Raw genomic sequence first — 19,817 nt, forward strand, 5'->3', positions numbered from 1 at the left:
AAGCTTGGCTGTGGGAATAGCAATGAGGTACAGAAGATTTCAAGAACTAGAAATTGAGAAAAGAGAAAAAGCACAGATTTTCCAAGCCAGCTCTGGGCAAGACAGCAAGAATTCAGTAGAATATATTAAAGATGAGAGGAGATGGTTGCTGGAGGATGATGTTGGGATTTGGTCTGAGGAAATCAATGTGGAAAAAAGCTGGGGTAGTAGATTTAAATGGTTACTAAAAAAATGAAAGTAGGAAAATGGGAGAATGGGAAATCTTATGACTGAAGAGAGAATATTCTGGCAGTCCTAGAATTAGTCAGAACCTAAATATAAAGATGTCAGTCCTTTCTAGTTCTGCCTTGTGGTCCACCTACCAGCAGTGTACGCTCTCGCTCTGCCCCCACATCCTCCCACCTACTGTTGACAGCAGCAGCAGCAATCATCCTTTGCTCACAATAAACCTGAGGAGAAGCATCAGCAAGCTTCCCAAGACTGTAATGTAATGTGACTGAGGCTTTTTTTTTAGTTACAAATTCAAGGGATTTAGACCTACATCTCCTATCACAAGGATATTTGTCATGGGTGAGCTCAAGGAATATTTTTCAGTACTCTTATTTACATGGAGTGATACAGAGGTGAGATTATTGCTGAAGTTTGCTTCTGAGAGCAAGGAGGTCTGCTCTTTTACATACTACCAGAAATGTCCAAAATTGTGCAAATTTGCTGTTAATGTCTGTCAAATACGTTGTACAAAATTTCTTTAAATAATACTTAAACCAGGTGTTAAGTCCCATGTCTGCTTCTCCTTTGGGACTGCAGGATCTTTGGGGTGATTTCTTGCATCCCAGCCGCAATTGTTTGGCTGAACAATGTTTTCCCCTCTTTTCTTGGCTTTTAGGTATTTCATTTCCCACAAACCAAACAAGACCTGGCAACAAGTGTTCTGGTTTGCCATCAGCATCGCTATAAATAATGCCTACATCCTCTACAAAATGTCAGAGGCCTACCATGTGACAAGGTACAGCCGTGCACAGTTTGGTGAAAGACTTGTAAAGGAGCTTCTGGGCTTGGAGGACACCTCACCCACCCATTGATGCTTTGCTTTGGTGGCGTAGGCAGGGGCTGGAGGGAAAGCAGAAGATACCACACCTGGAGCAGCAAAGCAAGGAACTTGTGACACCACCAGTGCTGTCATCCAAAAATGCCAAGTGATGCCACTAGAGAGGTGCAGACTTTGTTCCTAGTATCAGCTGGATGTAAACATCTCATGCAGAAAGTGCCACTGGAAAAGCTGACACAAAATTGCATATGTGAATGCCCTGTGGGAATCTGTACACCGAAAACAGACTTCAATTAGCCGTCATCTCAATGCTATTTGTTGAACAGGGTCATCTTGTAAAGTTCCTCTTGGGCCAAGAGCTTGTCAGAAGCTGGCACAGCTCAGCAGTCCTAGATGGGCCTTACAGGAAACTCTGCACCTTCCTGGGAGTTGCTAAATCCCGGGACAAGCCCGTGCGGCTGCCCCGTGGGCTGTGGCTGAGCGCGGCTGCCGTCCCATCGCTGCTGCTGTCCTCCGCTGGGACAGGCGGAGCAGGGACACTGCAGCAGGCTCTGCACAAACACCACCTTCACAGGCAGGCAGCCAGGAACTGAGGACCAGTCATGATTTCTTCTTTCTGTGGTTTTTTTTTTTTCCCTTTGTTTTTATTAATGTAACATAATGACAATTTGATCCCAGTTAGAACACAGGAAAAGTAGGAGAAACTAAGTACATTAGTGAATTTAAAATGACAAATACATTACAGTGATTTTCTTTTTTCACCATGATGAAACATTTTTTTACACAAACAGTGATTAACACTGTACGTATTAATTACTGTTAATTACTGTAATTAACAGTGAGTAAACCAGTAAGTAATACTGCCTCACATCTTAACTGCCACGGTCAGTGTACAGGTGAGAAATCAAAATATACCAACTAGATTTTTTCTTGATTTCAACTGTATCTTAAATGTTGCTTAAAAAGCTAATGTAATGGACTGTTAAAGTTTTAAGAACAATAATTTCTTGCTTTTTCTTTGGTAACTGTCAAGACCTTTTTGGTCCACTTTAGAATTTTGTTTGGTGCACAGTTGGCAGGAAAAAAAGTCACTAATAGCCAATGTTTTCCCATTATCACTGTGGGGTGTTCTGTAGGAATTCCTTTTGGTAGAGTTCAGGGCTTGGCACAGTAGTTGTAATTAAGCAGATTACATGTTTAGCAAAATAACGTAGCATTGTGTCTTAGAAAAGGAAAGAAGTCCAGTTGCAACCAACCTTAAACCTTGCTAAAATAGAGCAAGCCCAAAGAGTTCTTGTGTTCCTAGTGACACTGTAGAAGACAAGCATCATCGTGAGCTGATGGTCAAGGCCATGTTGGTGCTCGTGGAATCTGAAAGCCACTGGAGTTTCAGAAATAAATGCTGAGAGAGAGGTATGATTGAAACGAGGGAATCAATACTGAGGGGAACTACTACCCTGCCCTCTACACTTTATTGATTTCAATCCACAACTCAATCATCAAAAACCTCTGTATTCTGAAGGTTAGCAGTGATGGGCACAAACAGAATTGCATTAACTTACAGGGCAGAAACCACGTTGATTAGAGGACTCAAGCCTGAAAGTTTTACTCCCAAAGAATGACTTGAGTTGATTCAAGAGGAATGGAGTGAATGATTGATTCATCAGTGTAAATCTTAGCAGGTTACATGCATCTATCTGACCAGAGGCAGTAGAGGGTAACCAACATAAATTTGCAAACTCCTCATATTTCATCATTCTATGACATGCAAATGCATAGCATGTAAATAATAAGAGAGGAAGAATCCAGCAGGGGTTAGTAAATGAATGACTAGCCCATGGAGTATCCTTGCACTGACACCTTTCTGTTTCTACCAAAGTCTTACTGTTTGGCATAGACCTAGAGGCAGATCTCACCCGGTTGCAAGGAGAGAAGGGTCTGGCCATGGCTGACTCCATGGTGGTTCTGGACAGCCTGGAGCCTGTCCCACACATCCTGCTCTGCCTGCCAGCTGCACAATGAACAGCAGCAAGATTCCTAAGCATCCTTTTCACTGCTCAGTCCACAAGATCTCCACCTGGAAACATGGGAGAAAGGACAAAACTGTGCACTGAGGCCTCCTAACCACAAAAGAAGGAGGTGGGTTTGTACCACTCTAGCCCTTGACAATGCCAAGCTGCACAGGAACTCAAGGATGAGTTCAGAATTTCTTGACCCTGCAGAGAACTGAGCCCACCCCTCTTCAGACTGTGTTTGATAGCTGGTTCTTGTCAGTCTTGTAAGTATTCAAAGGGAGACAGCAGCTAGCCTGAAGCATGAAAAATAAATGTTCAGCAATATAAACCTATATTTTTCTTTTTTTTTCAGGAAATTTCACAGAGTGTTCTTATTGCTCCCTGCTTCAGACAGTGCCAGCCTATATTGGATCAGGAAGTGTAGCTACTAGCTCATTATATCCCATAAATTTATATGGTAGTTGAAACTGGGGCAGTAAGGAAAAGTATGGCTGGAACTTTACTGATGGGATGGCTTAAATGAAGAGTTTGGCTTCCTTACACTCCCATGCCATGCTGGGCTATGTGCAGGATACCCATGCCCCCAGCAGACATGGGATGGTTTCCAAGACCACCTTGGAGCCACTTGGCATTTCTGAGGAGTAGGCAGACCACTCTCCAGCTACGCTGTAAGCCCCTGGGATAAATCTGGAGCCCTTGGCCAATTGTTACATAACTGTGTATGCTTAAAGGCCTGGATCTAGGCCATCCCATACAGAAAATGCCTCTTCTTTTTTTGGATGGCTGTAGGCCTTGAAATATTTAATTTTTCACCAATGTATGAAGTTAATTATGCGGATTACTTGAGCTCAAATCATGAGATCCAACCTTTTTGCCTCAGGGACTGGGTCCTGAGTAGTTTTCCCTAGAATTGGTGTTGACGGGGGATTACACAGTGGCTATTACAGGGAAGATGCTTTGGTCTCCTTTGTAAAGGAGAAAAATGAAAACAAAATTATAGCTTTGCAATGAATTTCATTTTCTTAGCCTTAAACATCCCTCATCATTTGGAACTGTTGTTCTTATCATGCACAAACATTCCATAAGTAAGCAAAAATATTTATATATATTTGTATGTATAAAATATCTGAATTTTGGCTCTTGAAGCCAACAAGCAAAAGCCACCAAAGTGTAGTCTATATCTACAGATGACTCTTCCCCCTCATCTTCTCCTTTTATTGACTGGAAGTGGACAGGGTTGGGGAAAATGAAGATTTCTCCTTGTTGAAGAAGCATCTTGCACTTTTTCTGTTACTACAACCAAGGCAAAGTAATTAAGGAAGATATAGAATAATTTTTTAAAGGCTAAAGTTTGTCAACTGCAGCTCAGCCTGTGCAGGATTATTTCCTTTACTGCAAACTGGCTTACTCAGATTTGGTTCCCCACCTGCTTGTAACATTAAAGCCTCTCCCTAATTAAAGGGGGGGAAAAAGTCTCAAAGTAGTGCAAGGATGCTCGTTATAGTGTGTGTGTGTGTGTGTGTCTAATTGTGCAATAGCTTGTGAAGTTATAGTTTGGTTTGTTTGTAGCCTTAAGACAATCTGGGTAAGAGATCTGAGAACTTAGCAGTAGGTAAAATGCAGTCGAAATGCCAACCAAGTCACAGAGGAATGTCTCTAAACTTTTTCAGGAAAAAAAAAAAGAAGTTCAACACTGAAGTAGTGAAGGGAGCACAGCATAGCTCCTTTCTCTCCTGCTTAATTGAATTTTCACTGACATTCTAAAAACTGATACTTACTTGTTTAGAACTGTACTTCTAAGAACCGATAATTACTTGTTCATGGTATGCAAACTTTATTTCAAAGAACCGAGACCATCAGTAGGACATACCAACCACCTTCTATGCACACTACTTTCAGGAAATGTCTGTCATGCCACGATCCATTCTTGGAAAACATTTCTTTTCCCAGTGTGTAATGCCACACTTGCCAGAGCTTAGAAGCCACTCGGAAGTGGTTTCCACTGTTGTCTCTGTTGAAAAATGCTTCAAGGGCTTGCAGGAATTCTGCCACTTTTTACTTCAGTCTATCTGTACACTTGACAATAGGGCACAATTTAAAGAAATCTCATCTCCATTTTCTGTTTCTAGTCTCTATCCCCAACCTTTCTATATACAAATAGTCTAGGAATCATAATTTATAGAAGTACAACTTTTTTTTCTTCAGGTAATTTCTAGAGAAAATTGAATTTAGCAACTCAAAAACAGCATTCCTGTTCTTTACCTCCAGATATATTTCTGTGGCCTTTTTTTCCCCCCAAAGATGTTACTTTCTTTCTAACAGTTATTTAGAAATCTGTCTTGAGTTAGTGAGTAGTGAAAGAAACCTCCAGTATCTCATTCTTCCATTCCTTAGTCCCCTTGTGGCAGTGCTGATTCCACTGACAAGGGGGGGACTGGGGGATTATGCTGCTCTGATAATTCTGTGCATCTCTGGTACTTTCCAAGCAAGGATTGCAAAGTGTTGTAACAACCTCAGCACTCATGAGACATCATTAGCTTATCACAGCTTTTCCTTTCCTACCAGACACCAAGGCACAGCACAGATAAGGGGGGTGATGAAACTGCAAAGTGGAGTTTGCTCTCCTGCTAATTAATACCATGTTCTATGTTTTCAATGACTTGGTTCTTGTTCAAAAGCACTTTTCCTAACTAGAAATGAAAGTATGCCAAATATAATTTCCCCCTAAGTAAGGGCTGTGGCACTTAGCACAGGTTCCTTCATACAGGCTAGCATGAGTTAAAACCAAATTGCACTAAAGGTAAGAGACAGTTTGATAAAATGTAGGAGCCCAACAAGCCTAGAGGAACTTAGATATATGGAAAATCTGAAGCCCTGCAATAGCCCAGTAATCAATGTGAAATTCAGACAAATAATTACTGAGTTAAGAAAAGTCACTGAGGCTTAGATGGAATATGAAGTCTTCCATCCACCTCTGTAATGGAGTTTGCCATGGCACTTCCTTTGTGCTCGGACTGATGTAAGATTGGCTGTTTGTAAAACAAGCTTATCTCAGTCTGACTGAGGAAAACATTGAAGTGTCGAAGGCCTGTTCACAGTTTCACAAGGGCAAGGAACTCTAAACCCAAAACAGGTATATATTTGGCCTGCTGTTAACTAGGATACTTGCACCAGCACATCACATCATCTACTCATAAGCAAGCCTGTCATCAGTGCTACTTGATACATATTCATTCTTGTCACAACTCTTCCTAAACTTACCTTTGTAAGCATCAGAAGCATCATGAACTGGTAGCACCTTCATATCATCACCTCACTGCTGGGAAACAGTTGAGAACAGCTGTGCTTTGTAAAAAGGATTTCTTCCTCTTCTTCTGAGTGACAGCTTTGCCTCTCTGCAAATCTAGCCCTGGAGAAGCTTCCTGCTGCACACTTTCCTTTGCTTCCCTCATTCCTTGCACTTCGAACATATCCAAAGCATCCTGCAGGTTCTTGGTCAGTCTGGAAGGGTTGAAAGCACAAAGCTGGCCCTTCAGTTTACTTCTGTAATGTTGCTCTGCTGGTCCTTTCTGCTGTTTTGCAGATCTCAGATGAAACAGGGTATTGTTTCTGCAGGCTGTTCTGATTGCAATCACTGTGAAGGTGTTGTCTGCTTTCCCCATTCGTGCTGTCCTAGCAGGTCTGGATGGACCCCAAAGAGGTTTCAGCAGCACCACACCCACTGCTCCAGCTGGCATGTCTGTAATAGTCCTCAGCTCTGTGTTGCTGTCATAGAGAGACCTTTGACAGGGTCTGGGGATTTTCTTTGTGTTTTGCTTTGTTTTTGAAGCCCTTTCACTCTGATGGGTTCGGTGAACAGCTGTTAGGTATCACTAAAAGGCCTTAAGTGATAAATCCCTTTTGTATCACTCTTTTGAAGTAATAATTGCTTGTATTGGATGTCAGAGTGGTCCACATGATGTGCAGTGTGAAAACTAGACCCAGGAGAGCATCATTTGCTGTACCTGAACAGCCTTGGATGCCTGGGGGCCCTGGGTGAGGAACCCGGAGGGAGAGGACTGTCGTGCTGTGCTGCATGACCATGACGGGCAGGACCTGACGGGGGAAAAAAGCCGGGGAGACACAAGATCACAGTTTGCAATCCAAGCTCCTTGGACAAGCAGACTTCATAGTCAAGTTGCTCTCAGAAGGTTTGCTAGGAAAGGGAAAATTCCAGGCCTATGCAGTTTGCTGCCAGCCCTTGCAACTCTGTTTCTAAAATAAACACTCTGGCAAATGCTTTCACACTTCAAGTATTTACAGTGTGCTCTGGCCTTCAGAGAATTTTGACCTGTTTCCACTAGTTCCCCTCAATAAGCCTGGAAGTTTAAAAGCAAAGCACAGCACACTAGGTTCAGCTGTCCAGAACCCCAACCCACTTGTGTCAAAGTAACTTTGTGGTCTTGTTCTCAAATAATCTGTGTCAAGGCATTTGCAAAACACGACTGCTGAACAATTTGCATGTCTCTGTGAAACATAGTTGCTCATTTGATGGAAAACAGTTCGCAGGTCTCTCTGACTTATTTTGCCACCTGGATTTTTCTTCTAGATATAAACCAAATATTTGCCTGGCATTTCAGTACTGAAATAAAAAAAATAGTTTGATCCCATGGTCTGGGGTTGGTATCAGAGATAACAAAACTCAGGTTTATGCCAGCGATTATTCTGGTCCTGTGAAGGTGTGGCTAATCAGCATGGAGGGATGTAGACACAGACACAGGGAGGAGTTCAACAGTGGGTTTGAGAAGGCAGAAGAAAATTCAGAGGATGGGCACATGTAGAGAGAGGAGCCACGTGATCCCTTCTAACTCTCATCATTCCAGCATGTATATCCCCCTCTCCTGCTGCCTTTGAATTAAAGAAAAGGCTGATGTTTAACATAACCAGTCTGCACAGCTTATTGAGTGACACAAACCCTGCTTTGGCTACATCCCTGCCTCACTCCATGCCTTTCCTTAGGCTATACGTGTTCCGTAGTCGTCAGCCTTGGAGTCACAGCACTGCTGCATGTCAGCACAGCATGGAAGCTACAGACTGTGGAAGCACCACACTAGAAACAGGAACAATGGGGATTCTGGAGAAGGAGTCTCCCCATTGACATTTTGTTTTCATTTATTTTTCAATGTGTGCAACTTACATTCCATCAAATGCAGTGACAGTTCCACTTGTGAAGATGGGCCTTAGCAGGCTGAGTGCTTTCGAGACCACTGGGCTGTGCTCACACCATCAGCAGCTGCGGTTCTGTTGCAAATTCCATATTCTTTATAATTCTGAAGATTTCTGTTGAAAGCATAAATTACAGAGGTAAAATATACACTGCAAATTTTTTTTTTTTTCTTTTTAAAAATCTTCTCAGACCAATTTTATAACAGCCAAGTCTTTCAGGAAATGCAGGTGTGTGACCTCTTCACAGTAAGAGACACACAGCTGTGTTTCTGCATGGGACAGGGAACTACTTTTGTGACACCAGTTTTGTTCTACACAAAGGCACGCTTGCAATAAATTTTTACAAATTTTGTACACCATAAGCTGAATTCCGAGTTCCAAAAATGTGAAGTGTGGCAACAATAACAAAATTGATTTATAGTATCACTCTGATATCTTGTCATGTGATTTTATTTCTTCAACAAAGTTTGTTTACAATCAACAACTTTGAAATACAGTCAGATATATTACCCGTTGCTTTTCCTGTCTTGTTCTTTTCTGAAATATGTGGGGAAGATGTTTGGTCATGCTCTGGGTGCCTAAGTGAAAGGATGTAGAGAATATCCTGCAAGATAAGTTACAGGTTCACACTCTAAGACCATCAGAAACATAAACCTCCCATCTCTGTCCAGCCACTGGGGACAAAGGCATTTTCTTTAGAAAAAATTGACTTGAAAAAGCCTTTCAGTGTAGTCAGCACACAGACATAGGAAAGGGGACCATTGTCTCCCCCTGCCATGCCATTCTGACCCTGACAGGCACCTCAGGGCAGAGCAGGGCGGACACAAGGACAGGGAGAGCTGTCCCAGCTCTCAAATATCAACGCTGAACAGAACCAGCCCTTTGCCCTCACTGCTCTGGCTCTTCCTGGTGAGCATTGTCTGTACCACCAGTGGTACCCACCAAACCCATGACCTGCATGCCACATGAGTGGCATTTGCAGGAAAAATCAGGCATGTGTGATCTGCAGATGGCTGCTGTTTCACAGCTCCAGGTCAGCAAGTTGCTAGGACCTGGTTTAAACCTTATTCCACAAGGCAGCAGAAGCCTTGCAAGAACACAGGAGTGGGGTTACAGTCGGTCTTTGCCAGCAGCCACAATAAAGGAGTCCCCCATGCCTTGTGTCCCTCATTTCCCCTGGCTGCAAAGGCTCCACTGGGACCAGGCTGCCCAGCATTCCAGGTGTGTGAGTGTGGCTCAACACTGACCTCTGGCCAGGCTCTGTCGGGCTGCCATGTCTGGTTTGCTCAGATTTGTCTGATTTGCTCAGGGTGTTTCTTCATAGCATCTTGGATTTTCCACATGAAGGAATTTAGTTTGCACCTAAGCTGTACTAAGAAAAAGCCAGAATTCCAGGGAAAAGAAAACATTAACAGAAGCAACCAGCAACAATCCCCTTGACCTATTTGATGTCTTTATGGACCCAGTCCATCAGAGACTATTTTTGTGAAATTGCTTAGTATCACAAAAGGGGACACAAGAGATTCTGGCTGTTCAACACAGCCAAGATCTCAGAAACCTTTTCAACATGTAAGTAGCTGCATTGGCAGCCCTTTTTAATGCTGGTTTGAAAGACAGTCTGTCCCCTTCACACAAGAAACAGGCTCCTTTTCCCCTTTGCTGCGTGTTTTTTGCACCGCAGCAGTCACTGCTGAGCAGCAGGGGAGGAACTCACGAGTTTCTGCTGTGAGACGCCACATCCATGCTGAAGGAGCAATCAAACCCCTGCGTGCCTGCAGCTCAGCGTGGGGGCTGGCTCATCCCAAAGGAGTGCAGAGCCTGGAAATGTGTGGGTGCACCGTCAGGGTGATGGATCAGCATGACCTCGCTCAGAGCAGGGCTCCCTGGGACGGGAACAGCCCCGCACGGGAGCCTCTCTGCATCATTCCCTGGGCACACACAGCAGGAGGCACCAGGAGAGGATTACAGGCCCCTGCAGGGACAGCAGCAACACACCAGCTGAGAGTGCAGCTGTGCCATAAAGCAAAGGAGGGTTTCTCCTTGTTCCCTGGCATGGCTGCGGAGTCGCCCCCAGCAGCACAGCACTTTGTTCCCTGGATGTGCTGTGACCTGAGCTAGCGCTGTGTCTGATCAGGCCACGCCATCAGAGGCACAATAAGCAATGCAAATCGTCTTTAGTACACTAATTGAATAAAAGAAGGAATTTAATTTATGAAATTATGAAACCCAGGATCTGATCGACACAGACACACACGTTACCTTGGTGCTGTCATTTACAACATTGCCATCCACTCAGATCAGGCCAGGGCCTACAGTAACTCAATCTCCTGTGAAATTATTTTCAGGAGAATTAGCAATTAATTCCAACAACATGGTCTTTATTAATTAAGCCAAACGTAACATGCCCTTTTGCAGTGTTTTCCAATATCCTGTTCCACTTGTCCCTCTGTCTCCAGAGAGGAACAGAGAGAATAAAGCTGCCACCTCACAGACACTGCAGAGAAGGACACCCCCAGCTGTCAGCAACTCAAAGCACAGACTCTCCTAAAGCACCCTCACCCGAGATTTGAAAAAGCACTTTACAGACAGTAATGAATGGCATCTCATCAGACCCCTGCAAAGCAAAGCTATCTCCCCTCTCTTTTTAGAGACAGTCTCCATGCAGCAGTTCCCTTAGATTACTGCACAGCCACAGTTCTGTCTTGGGAATGAGAGTTTAAGAAATCAATACACAAAAGGTGATGGGAATTGAGAAACCAGAAACCTCTCTCACTTCTCTGATATTCCCACTTCCCCAGGTGAGGGCTTGGGCAGGATTCTTCAGAACACCTGCACCAGCGATACTGATATGGGATTCATGTATTTTACTACAGCTCTTTTTGCAGATTATGTTTCCTGTCACAGATTTTGCCTGGGAATCTGCAGTCTGTCCTTCATCAAAGAAGCAAGAGCAGCAGCAGTGGACGTTCTCAGGTTCAGGGGGAATTGGCAATCCACAAACTTGGATAAGCATCATCTCCCCTGAGCAGACAGACTCACTTCCCGCAGTGCAGACATTGCAGCTGGCACCAACTGTAGTGTGAAGACACCGAGGTGCCATAGCCAAAACATGCTCCTTTTTCCACTTCTATGGCTCAGGGCTGGACTGCAACCTTAAAAGAAATGCTAGATATTCCTCCTGCCAGATTCAGACTCCCCAGGGGCAACAAGGCAGGATTTAAGATGGCAACATTGTCTCAAAGCCTTTGAGGAGACAGCACAGCAAACCTCTTCCATTTCTCCTGGACTCATACAAAATTTAGAAACAGTCAGCCAAAATGATGCCAAATAATAATCCCCCAAAAATGGAAAGGTTTGAGGGAAAGCAGGGAGGGGAGAGACATTTATTTGCTGTGAATAAGACTAGCATCTGCAGGCAGCCACACTAGAATAAATTGCAAATCACTGTCAGGAACTGGGAAAGTTCATTGCCTACTAGTCTATCAGTATCCCAGCCTTTTCAGATTGAAACTGTTGGAGATAAAGACAAACACATGAATTAATAGGCATAGTTATATGTTGGACATATGCACTGGAAAAGTCAGTCTCCAAGCAGAAGCAATTGTATTTGCACCCAGCCACAGAGGAAAAGCCCCATCCAACACTTGCAAAGAGAAATGTAATTCTGTACCTGCTGGTGTTCCTCCAGAGTATGTGTGCTGCTCTTCTCCTTGACATCCCAATTCATCTCTTTTCAGTCCTCTCCATTACAGTGCCCAACAACTCACCACTACCTAAAACACACAGCTACTTCTGATACTGGGTGGGAGAGAGGCATCCCAACAAGTAGCTTGGCAGAACATCAGCAGAGTGTTTCTGTGTTCAGATAATCACATTTTTTTCACTCCTGTCCTGTAATTAACATTGAACAGGTAGAGTGTTGCTCTGTTCAGAAAAGCAATTTGCCAAGTGCCACTGCAGAGTTCCACAGTTTGTCTTTCCAGACACCAGGTAATGTCAAGTATTTATGAAATTGGTCACGGATGATCACCCACAGTTTGCAGCCAGGCTGAGCAAGTAGTGCTATTAAATGCTGCAAGTTAGGTTTAATAAATTTACTGAAATAGAGGAAATACTTGCATGTTTAATGAAGAAAACCTGTTACTGCAGCCAGGAGCTTGAGATGGCCCTGGAGGATGTGAAAGGTACTTCAGCAGGACTCAGACCAGCTGTTAAACATCTGTGGCCCTTTCCTGGCCAGTGGAACAAGCTGGCCATAGACAGTTTAAACCAGTCACCCATGCACAGCAGCATTCTCTTGCCTGAGATGACAGCAGCCAATTTCAATGTATGGTGCAATACAGTGATTTTAGAAGCTGCTTTTTTGAACAAAAAAAGCTCCCCTGGCCTGGGGCAAGTACACACAAACACACACAAAGCACAGACATTCAAGTGGATTCAGTGGCTGCCAGCAACAGCTTTCTGTTGCTCATGTGTGAGAAGCAAAACAAATTCAGGAACTTTTTTCCACAGGCCAGCATATATGATCTGTTTCTCGTGATTTTTCTGGTAGCCTCACCACCAAATTTCAAGATAGAGTGGTGGCTGAGCTGGCCAGTGGTAAATCACAGATCTTGAACAGCTAGCAGGCACTGGGAGGGACTCTTCCCTGATTGCTTCCCCAAAGAGCAGCCCACAGGGCTGATGACCAGGCTCCCTCTGAGTGAGGGGGAGCAGATGCCAAACACCATTGGGCTGCAAGGGAGCTGGCCTGTCACAGCCCAAACCCAGGGAGCTGGAAATGCTGTCTGGCATCCCTTGGGTGGGACCCTGCCTCATGCCTGTGCAACAGGTTTAACCACCAGACATGCCAGACCCTACTCTGCTCCCCATGTGCTCACCCTACCTTTTGCCTCATTGGTTTTATGGCCCCTGGTCCCAACCAGCTCTGCTCCTGTGCTGCAGATAACCAAATGGCTTTCCTGCTACCTGCAAGGAGAAAATGCAACAGAAAGGGAGTGAGAGGACTTTCCTGTATTTCTTTTCGAGGAGCTATTTCTAGCAGGGTGAGGTTCATTGTTGCACGAAAGCAGTGCCCTTTCCCAGCTGCCAGAGCCTCTCCAGCAGTGACAGCCTCACAGCAGCCTGCAGGATTTCTTTTTGCCTGAGGTAGCTTAACCCAGTTTTTCATGTGGATAATGAAAATCCGCAGTGGATGAGATGTGATGTGGCTGCTGCTCTCTGGGGCCCCACGCAAAGGCTGAAGCACCCAGGGATGCATGAGCAGCTCCACCTTCTTAGGGCAGGTTTCTGTAAATATGGATGGCTGCAAGGCTCCCTTCCCTCACTGAAAGCAAGCCATAACACTTCATCTGAAGTCAAAGGAAGTTATAGTTGAGGTTCAAAAGTTGCCCTTCTCTCCTGTCAGCACCTCAGGCCTGTGTGATAGAGGCAGTCAGCAGAGCACAAACCGCTCCCTAGGCAGGTGACCCAAATCCTGCTTTGCCCAAGGATGCTGCAGGGCACTGATGGGGTTTGTGTGCTGCCCTCCCTCCCCTCCCCACCAGCTGAGGTGCTCCAGGGTGTCTGTCCCCTCAAGCCAGAGCAGTGCAGCTGCTCCACAGCCCCTGGGGCTGATGAGAAGTCTCTCCTAGAGAAGGACAGCCTTCAGAGGCTCTGGTAACAGGGCCAGTGTCACACATGCTGGATCTGTATCCCCATGGGTGCACATCCACGCTGGGTGGCTGAAGAGCCCAACTCTGCCTTCCCAGCAGGAGCATCTCTGGCCACACAGTGCACCAGTGTCCCAAAGAAGTGGGAAGAGCAGCAGAGCTGTCAGACTCTGAGCTGCTCAAAGCAGTGGGGAGAAGGTGGATCCAGGAGTATTTTAGGAAAAGGGGATAAAGGATCATATTGGGGGATATTTAGGCACTTTCACACCAGCCTTGAGTTTCACAGGAGCCTGCTTGGATGGACCCAAGCCCCCCAAGCCAAGCTGTGGCCAAAGAACTTCACTGTACCATTGCAGCAGTGGTTGGGAAAGGTGTGGGAGTTGCATTTGGCATGGCTGCCAAAAGTTAATTAAAACAACAAAAACAAACTGGGGAGAGGGCTGTGCCCATGACAGGGTTCATCAGTCGAATCAGGCAGAGCTTGTGCTTATTACATGCGTCAGACCAAACTCCCCACAGCGATTCCTCTACCCTTCCACCTCCTCAGGGCTAATTTAAGAGCTCTTCTTTGCAGCCCATAATAATAGTGAGAAAGAAAATCCAATCCTGTTCTGCCAAAAGGAGGAAACTGGAACAAGGGAACTGGCAGAAAACTTGTCTTGCTGCCATCTCTGGCTTTCCTAAGGAAATTCATGCTCCAGGGCACCCAGTCAAAGAAAGAGAGCTGCCAAGAGGATGCACGACTCTGATCCTACCCCACAGGGGAAGCCAAGTCCATCTGCTGGGAAAGGGAAGGACATTTCCCACAGACAAAACAGCAGTGGGGTGGGATGCATAGATGGACACAGAAATAACCATCCTGCACAGACAAGCATTTTCTCTGGGAATACCTTGGGCTCAGACTGCTTTTTTTGTATGTGCAACTCACACCAGAAATCTTTCCTGTGAGGGGCAGGTAACCTCCCCTGCCCCAGCAGAGAGCACCAGCACAACAACAGAGCTCTTACACAACAGCAGGAGCAGCAGCACTGTTTGTGGCTACTCCTGCTCCAGCCTGTGCAGGCACAGGGAGCCAGGCTGGCTCCATGCCTCCTCCAGTACAGGCCTTCAGGCAAAGCCAGAATTGAAGCAAGCAGGACAAAGGTCACCTTCCACTCATATGGATTTGGGCTCACCCTTTGTGTCCCCCCTGAAATGGCTTTTTATTTGGCCAAATCTATATAAGTGAATGCTTTTCCTATTCTTTTTTTTTTAATCTTCCTGGAAAGTCATCCGAGGGTCATTGCTACAAGGGCATTGCTCACTCCTGCCAGGCTCAGCTCTGCTCCACACAGGCTGGGCACATCTTCAGCTTCATGACCAGGAAGAGTTTAACCCATACAACGTGGATCACAGAAGTACCAGAGCACTGGCATGAGCCAAAACACCAGGGCTGGTTCCAACCAGTCCCACAGTGCAGGGGTTCCCAGGGACAAAAGCCACCTGCCCTTTTGGTCACAATTTCTCCAGCAATGGAGCCCAGGGTGCCCCACCTTGAGCCAGGACCTCCTCTGTGCCAGGTGAGGATCTCCAGAAGCTCATACAAGCCTTTCCCCACGCACTGATAATGAAGGTCAAAATTCAAATGCAGCACAAAGAGCTTTGCATCCAGGCTAATTGTGAATCCCATGGCAAGCTTTCAGAACTCTATATAACCTGTTTTCTTCAGAAGCTCTCAAAGACTGTCCTCAGGGACTCATGCAATGAAAAGACACCAGAATGTCAAAGATGCCATCCTCTGCCTAAAAGACTATTGAAAATGCAAATTCTATGGGCAGATTTCTGTGGCAGTTTTGGATAGGAATAAAATTCTTAAAATCATGTAGAACTTGGTCCCCAAAGGCACTAAACTGCTATTCACAATAAAATACAAAATTAATTTACTAATCCTTTCCAGACGAATTTCTTTCCCATATTTCCTCAATGTGAAAGTCTGAAATTTAAAAACTGTCTGCAGCCATTTTCCATTATAATATAAAAATCAGCCAGAAACATCTTCACATTTTATGTGAGAGGTTGAGGACACCGTTTTGTAAGTAGCAAGAAAAGCAATTTGAGATGAGAGCTGGAGATGGGACTCTCCACCCAGCACATTAGACACCAGCTGTTGGCTCACTCCTTCTGGGTGTGCTCACCTGGCACCATCCCTTGGCACATTTCTGGTGCTGCTCTGTCTTCTCTTGCCTGCTGTGCTCCAAGGGTGCTCAGTGCATCCATGTGTTTGCCCAGCTTCAGGACACTTCAGGTGGAAAATGTGAGCCAGCACGACCAAAGGGTTTCGTAACCCAGTAACCAACTGCCTGAGGAAAGACCAAAGCAACAGAATTAAAACCAATTAGAATTACCTCCACCTGCCCTTCAAGCTCCCATCAATCTCTGGTGTAGAAACTTTCCAGTGCACATTAATACATTTGCATGTTTTACAGCACTGGTTTCCACTGAAAGAGCTGTCACATCCATGGAGTAATTTTCAACAATATGAAGAGCTTGTGTCCTACACCTGGTACCTGGAAACATTTTTTTTTTTTTGTCTTCTCACCCACTACTTGCAAAAAACAGGCATGAATTGACTCTCCATCCATATACTCCTTACTGTTCATGATCTAACCCCTTCTTGTACAAGCACCCTGCCTTTTTATCTCAAAATGGGACAATTCTTGCTCCTTGCTGATAGAGGACTTCAGATTTAGCAGGGAAAGATGTGTCCCCTGGCATCCACTCTGTGCCCCTTGGCTTGTAATTGAGCTATGTCTGTCTCCTTTATTCCATTTTCTCCTCTTATGATTTAACCAGTATAATGTACAAATACTTTGATCCATTCCAGCATCTAATCCTGCTCTGTAGAATGGGAACCACAGAGATTCCCAGGTGCACAACCAATTTTTGGGATGTTCCCAGGGCAAACTGCCAGGCCCTCAAGAGCATCAGTTCTGACCAGCTGCCTGCAAGCACTGCTCGTGGACATCTAGCAGTGCTCTCTTTGCTGATTTCATCCACAATAATAAGCAGCTACAGGCCCAACAATGATTTGCCTTGCCACACTGGATTTGCTGGAAGCTGAGGAAGATGTAACAGCCTCAGGATCATTCAGAGCACTGCCTGGCTGTCCTTCTTACAAAGCCCCAAGAGCAATGTGAGTGAGATGCACCAGTGGGAATCTTACACAAGTAACAACCACAGGGGTCCCATCCAATTTTTCTGGAGTTGAGAGGAGGACCTTCACCCCTCATCAGCCTTCTGTCAGCCTTGAGGACAGCTCAGGGAAGAGCTGTAGCAATGGGTGACCTGGAAAACCTGCTTTTCACCTTGCTGAAGGGCTCAGTCTGCAAGGGCAAAAGTAAAGAAATGACAGAATCATATTCCAGGAGCTTTGATTCTATAAAAACTTGGTTTAAGGAGTTAAGCAGAATCAGCAGAGACATGGCTGGCAGTTGAAGCTAGACATTCAGCCTGGAAGCAATTATTCGTTATAGCAAACTTATATTGGAAGAACTGACAAAAGGATAATTACATCAGCTGAAGATTTCCTAACTCTCAAATTTCCTGTTTCTCAAGATGTCTAAACTTCCTAAATTTTATTTTTAAAAACTAACCGTCCTAAAAACTTCCGAAAATTCAGCTGGTCTTTTACATCTGAGTTCTTCCCAGAGGTCACATCCAGACAGAAGCTGAGCACTTGGCACAGACACCAGTGCTGAAGATGTTACAGCTGATGCTGTAGAGCACAGGATAGCTTGCTCTCATTTTTCCTTAAACTATTAATTACTGACTTTGAAATACATTCTAAGCTGCAGCTCTGCATCTGCTTCTCCACACCCTCTCACTTTGCACCTTTTTTTTCTTCTGCTTCATTTTTTAAAAATATTTTCTACCAAGACACCAAGAAGACAGAGTATGTCATTTTCTGTTAAAGCTCCTCCTATGACAGAAGCTCTGATCCTCACCTGAAGATGCCTCCCTCTCTCAAATAACTTGTTCAACAGGAAAAGTAAGAGCAACATCTTCATACAATTCTGAAACCATCTGGGAGAGAGCCTGACACCAGCATGGTGAGCTCCATGCCACACAAAGCACAAACTGCACACAGGGTGGAGCAATTTCTTTCTCCTGACTGTCTAGACCAAAGTGTTATACCCCTTTCTAGTAGCAATCTCCCCGTCAAACATTGGCTTTATGTTGAAACTTGCACCTTGATGCAAAGCTTAAAATCGTTTTGTTTCTCTCACCCCTGTTCCTCCTCTCTTGATACTACAGGTGCTGCTGGCTTTACATAAAGCAATCAGGCTGTTTTGGCATTAGTTGTTATTATTGTTATTATTGTTACAATAGGCATCTCAACTGGAAGGCAAACCAGAGCGTCCTTCACCTCAGTCTTACAAAAACATAAGCCTTGATTTTATGGTCTAGTTAAGCCAAGCTCAAAGGGCTTTCAGCTACCAAGAGTGACAACACTTTCTATGTTTGGGTTGTTGGTTATTTTCTTTGTTTGTTTTTGCCAGCGTTCCCTATATTGTCTTATGGAACGGGCAGAAACACTATCCCAAGGGAGGAGAAGAGGGATCAGCACTCCTTTCCCCAGACTGGCTGGCTCAGCTGAGCACAGAGCTGCCACCAGGAATCCACCCCTGGTCACTTCAAAAGCAACCTGCTGCACAGGGAGAGAGGTGGCACAAAAGTTGAGAAAAGTATTTTACAAAAGTGGTGCTGATCACACTACCAGAGCACAACAGACCCTTGGTAGGAATTTTCTAACCTTGTTTTTACCAGACTACCAAAGGTGACCTTTAATTAATACAGGTTTGACAGAAAGATATTTGCTACTTCCAGATCCTTTTTAATTAAAAAATACCTCAAAAAGTACTTGGATTAGAAACATCTTCTGGGTAGAAATAGGAACTTGAAATCAAAGAGATCCCTCTTCCTGCATACAGAGCAGCAACCTGCTGCTGTGCTGCAAGAAATCAAACCAAATCAAAAGGGTATTTTGCACCCATTCAGACCTCTTGGAGGGCTGTAGAGAGAACATCTGTGGAATGAGTCTATTCCCAATTTTTAAGCTTGATTACTAGCAGGTCTTAAAATAGCTACTGGATGCTAAGCTGTAAATAAAATGTGCAGACTAACAAAAGCTGCATCTCTGACATTTGTGCTCATTCTGTAATCATGGCCTATTATCCCAGAATTTTTTTCAGCGGCTTCATTCACTTGAAATGAATCTGGAAAGGAACAAACCTCTTGCTAGAGTGATCTGTAAGAAGCTATTGCTATGAAATTACTCACTGTGTTTCATGCTGGAAGGAGGACACAGGTGATACCTCTGTGCCACTCATGGACATGTAAATTCATACAGCATCTACATTCAAAATAAACCTAGGTAAGGCAAAGTAGATGTTGGTATTTGTGCACAACAATTAAACATCTTGAAACATAACTAAGGTTATGGCAGTAACACCCAGAATGGAACCAGGCAATGCTCTACAGGATCCACTTCAAACAAGACAACAGTCTTTACCTCAAGCAGGCTGCAGTCTTTTTATCTCTCCCAAAATTCAGCTTCTTTTCCAAATACAGAAAGGCATCTTTGTGAAAAAATAGGATTTTAAATGCCTTTTTAAATTCCCAGAGAGTAAAGCTTAAACATTCCCTCATAAAGGCAGTATAAAGATATCTGCTTTTATGCACAGTGACAAGCAAGCAGAGTAAACCCATGCATAAAAAGTTGCTAAAAAGCATGACCTGAATTTCCAGAAAATGAACTTTTTTTCAGATCTATGTACTCGGGTAACATGGCAACAAGGGAGTTCTGGTCAGCAGCAATGCAAAAAAAATTGCTGGATGCTTCATTCACTCCTGCTACTT

The 19,817-nt window shown here is 44.5% G+C and overlaps 1 protein-coding gene across 1 annotated transcript in view; it reads left to right on the plus strand.

Moving 5' to 3' along the window:
* PGBD5 (piggyBac transposable element derived 5) overlaps positions 1 to 8,777 on the plus strand; it is a 68,175-nt gene extending 59,398 nt beyond the window's left edge. The window contains exon 7 of the mRNA XM_059469153.1: positions 887 to 8,777. Coding sequence (XP_059325136.1) covers positions 887 to 1,082 — 196 coding nt within the window. The 3' untranslated portion in view covers positions 1,083 to 8,777. The remainder of the gene's footprint in view (positions 1 to 886) is intronic.
* Positions 8,778 to 19,817: the final 11,040 nt, after the last annotated feature.

This window comes from Ammospiza nelsoni, chromosome 3, assembly GCF_027579445.1.
Source record: "Ammospiza nelsoni isolate bAmmNel1 chromosome 3, bAmmNel1.pri, whole genome shotgun sequence".
NCBI lineage: Eukaryota > Metazoa > Chordata > Aves > Passeriformes > Passerellidae > Ammospiza > Ammospiza nelsoni.